Source organism: Chaetura pelagica, unplaced genomic scaffold (assembly GCF_000747805.2).
Source record: "Chaetura pelagica isolate M959 unplaced genomic scaffold, ChaPel_1.0 scaffold251, whole genome shotgun sequence".
Classification (NCBI taxonomy): domain Eukaryota; kingdom Metazoa; phylum Chordata; class Aves; order Apodiformes; family Apodidae; genus Chaetura; species Chaetura pelagica.
The window spans coordinates 848,321-850,878 of NW_009952271.1; the positions used below are offsets into that span (position 1 = coordinate 848,321).

At 43.5% G+C, this 2,558-nt stretch overlaps 1 protein-coding gene across 1 annotated transcript in view; it reads left to right on the forward strand.

The window, feature by feature from the left end:
* Positions 1-524: 524 nt before the first annotated feature.
* Positions 525-2,558, forward strand: part of PTEN (phosphatase and tensin homolog) — a 28,059-nt gene continuing 26,025 nt past the window's right edge. Inside the window, exon 1 of the mRNA XM_010007769.1 lies at positions 525-603. Coding sequence (XP_010006071.1) covers positions 542-603 — 62 coding nt within the window. The 5' untranslated portion in view covers positions 525-541. The remainder of the gene's footprint in view (positions 604-2,558) is intronic.

A 2,558-nucleotide genomic window follows, 5' to 3' on the forward strand; every position in this document is an offset into this window, starting at 1 on the left:
TTTGGAACATCTTGCTGTTCAGTCACAGAAGACTATTTTAATGGTTTCCCATTGGATTTCATATGACACCCAAACTGTAGAAAAAAAAAACACAGTACGTAGCATCTGTGGGTTTGCAGTGAGGTGATGTGTGAGACAAGTGGATTATTTGATTCTGCTGTTCTACTGGATTGCCTTCCTAATGGGTGTTAATTAACCATTGGCTGCCCAATAGCACAGACTTCTGATAAGTTACAGAGATATTAGGAGATTTCTGTGGCTATGGTCCAAGTACTATGCTTTCAGAAGCTTCCCTTCTGATTATTTCTCCCCTGCCCCCTCCCCCCCCCAACATTTTTATCAGTTTGTTTTTTTTTAAAAGATCCCTTATTTCTGCATGTATAAAGCTGAATCATTTGCATATGGGAGTCTGTTGGTTGTTGCTTCAACTTTGATACAGTTAAACCTTTAATGTCCATGTAATGCTGTTGTAGAAATTTTACCTGCTTCCCAAGTGTTTCCATAACTTGCATATTCAGATATTTATCCAAACATAATTGCTATGGGTTTTCCTGCGGAGAGGCTTGAAGGAGTATACAGGAACAACATTGATGATGTAGTAAGGTAAGGCTTGATTTTTCTTGTCCTTAAGTATTCTTTTCTGCACTCATTTATCTCCAGCTGAGGAAAGGATGTGTGTTCTGACTCATTGATATGGCAAGATTTTTGCATCTCATAGATGTTGCCATATTAGCTTTCTTGAAAAAATATTGGAAGCAACAGAAATGATGTTTACAAGAATTCTAGGCCAGGCTGCTGTTGTGGGTTGATGTCAAATGCGTGTGATATGCTTGTGAGTGTGAAGAACTGACTACAGTAAATTGTGTTGGAGTAAGAGCTTGTGTGCTTTTAGAAAGATGATGTTCCATGACTCTGTTCATAATGTTGACCATGAAAAAATGCCATGCACCGATATAGATGAGGGGCTGACCTACTAGAAAGCAGCCCCATGGAGAAGGACCTTGGAGATAACAGGTTATCCATGGGACAGCAATGTGCCCTTGTGGCCAAGAGAGCCAGTAGCATCTTGGGATGTATTAAGAACAGTGTGGCCAGAAGGTCAAGGGAGGTTCTCCTCCCCCTCTACTCTGCCCTAGTGAGACCCCACCTGGAGTGTTGTGTCCAGTTCTGGGCTCCCCAGTTCAAGAGGGACAGGGATATACTGGAAAGAGTCCAAGGGAGGCTACGAGGATGTTGAGTTGACACCTGTTGTATGAGGAAAGACTGAGAGACCTGGGGCTGTTTAGTCTGGAGAAGAGAAGACTAAGAGGGGACCTTATCAATGTCTATAAATATCTGAAAGGGGGTGTCAGGAGTGGGCCAGTCTCTTTTCAGTGGTGTCTTGTGATAGGACAAGGGGAAACAGCAGCAAGTGACTACCCAGGAAGTTCCACCTCAACATGAGGAGAAACATCTTTGCTGTAAGGGTGACACAGAGCCCTGGAACAGGCTGCCCAGAGAGGCTGTGGAGGCTCCTTCTCTGGAGGGACTTTCAAGACCCATCTGGACTGTGTGATCTGCCCTGGGTGTTCCTGCTGCAGCAGGGAGTTTGGACTTGATCTTCAGAGGTCTCTTCCTACCCCTATGATTCTATGACAGTCTCCTCAGATAGCTGGTGGCATTTCAGAATCTGTTTGTCCATCTCCTTTCTTCAATTCATAAGTGAGTGCTTGATAAGTTAATTTGGATTTAAAGTAGTAAATAAAGGTGGCTTTAGATAAAGGTGTTTATATCTGGCTGTGTTCAATAATTGTGGATGAGGAGGAAAATCTTCTAAAATTCATTACTGCTGGTGATGATGTATAGCACAAAACCTGCTGTCATTTTTAACATCCAAGTTACCTAGTCTGAACTGCTCGGTACAACTGGAAGGTGTACTTAGTGTTTTAGGAGCATCATTGTAATTTTTTTAGTCAGCACCCTACCTGGAGAATCTAGTGTGAGAGGTTGTATTAACAACTAAATAACTGGCAGAAGCTGCCAAATATCAGTGGTTTTAGGATCCTGTGTTCTCATTTTTGGAAGTCATACATGATGCTTTTGAGATCTTGGACATTCAAGGTCCTAAGTTCAGTAGCTCTGTGAGAGACTTGATGTTTGGGGCAGGGGGAATAATGCAGGAAGGGGAATGGTTATGCAGTGAGGTTGGCAGTGGGTGTATCTGGGCAGGAAGGTTTGATACACCACAGAAAGTTTCTCCTAATTGTTGGCAGGCAGAATTAGTGCAGCTTGAATTTCAGTGGTAATTGATTGCATCCAGGTTTATACAGAAATGAGTTGAGAAGCTCCTTGGTTCCCACACAGGGGTAATCAGAACTGACTCCCTGACCTGGAGGCAGCAGCTTCCCTGCACAGCTGCAGTTGGCTTCACACCACTTTGAGGGGGCTCATTCTTGCATATTTATCCTTGGTGACGAAGCTTCCTATCCACAAACAGTCCTGAAAATGTCAGAGGCTGGATTTCACCAGGCTTGCAGAGGCAGCCTTGTTCTGTCACACAGCAGAGAGGAGAATGCAGT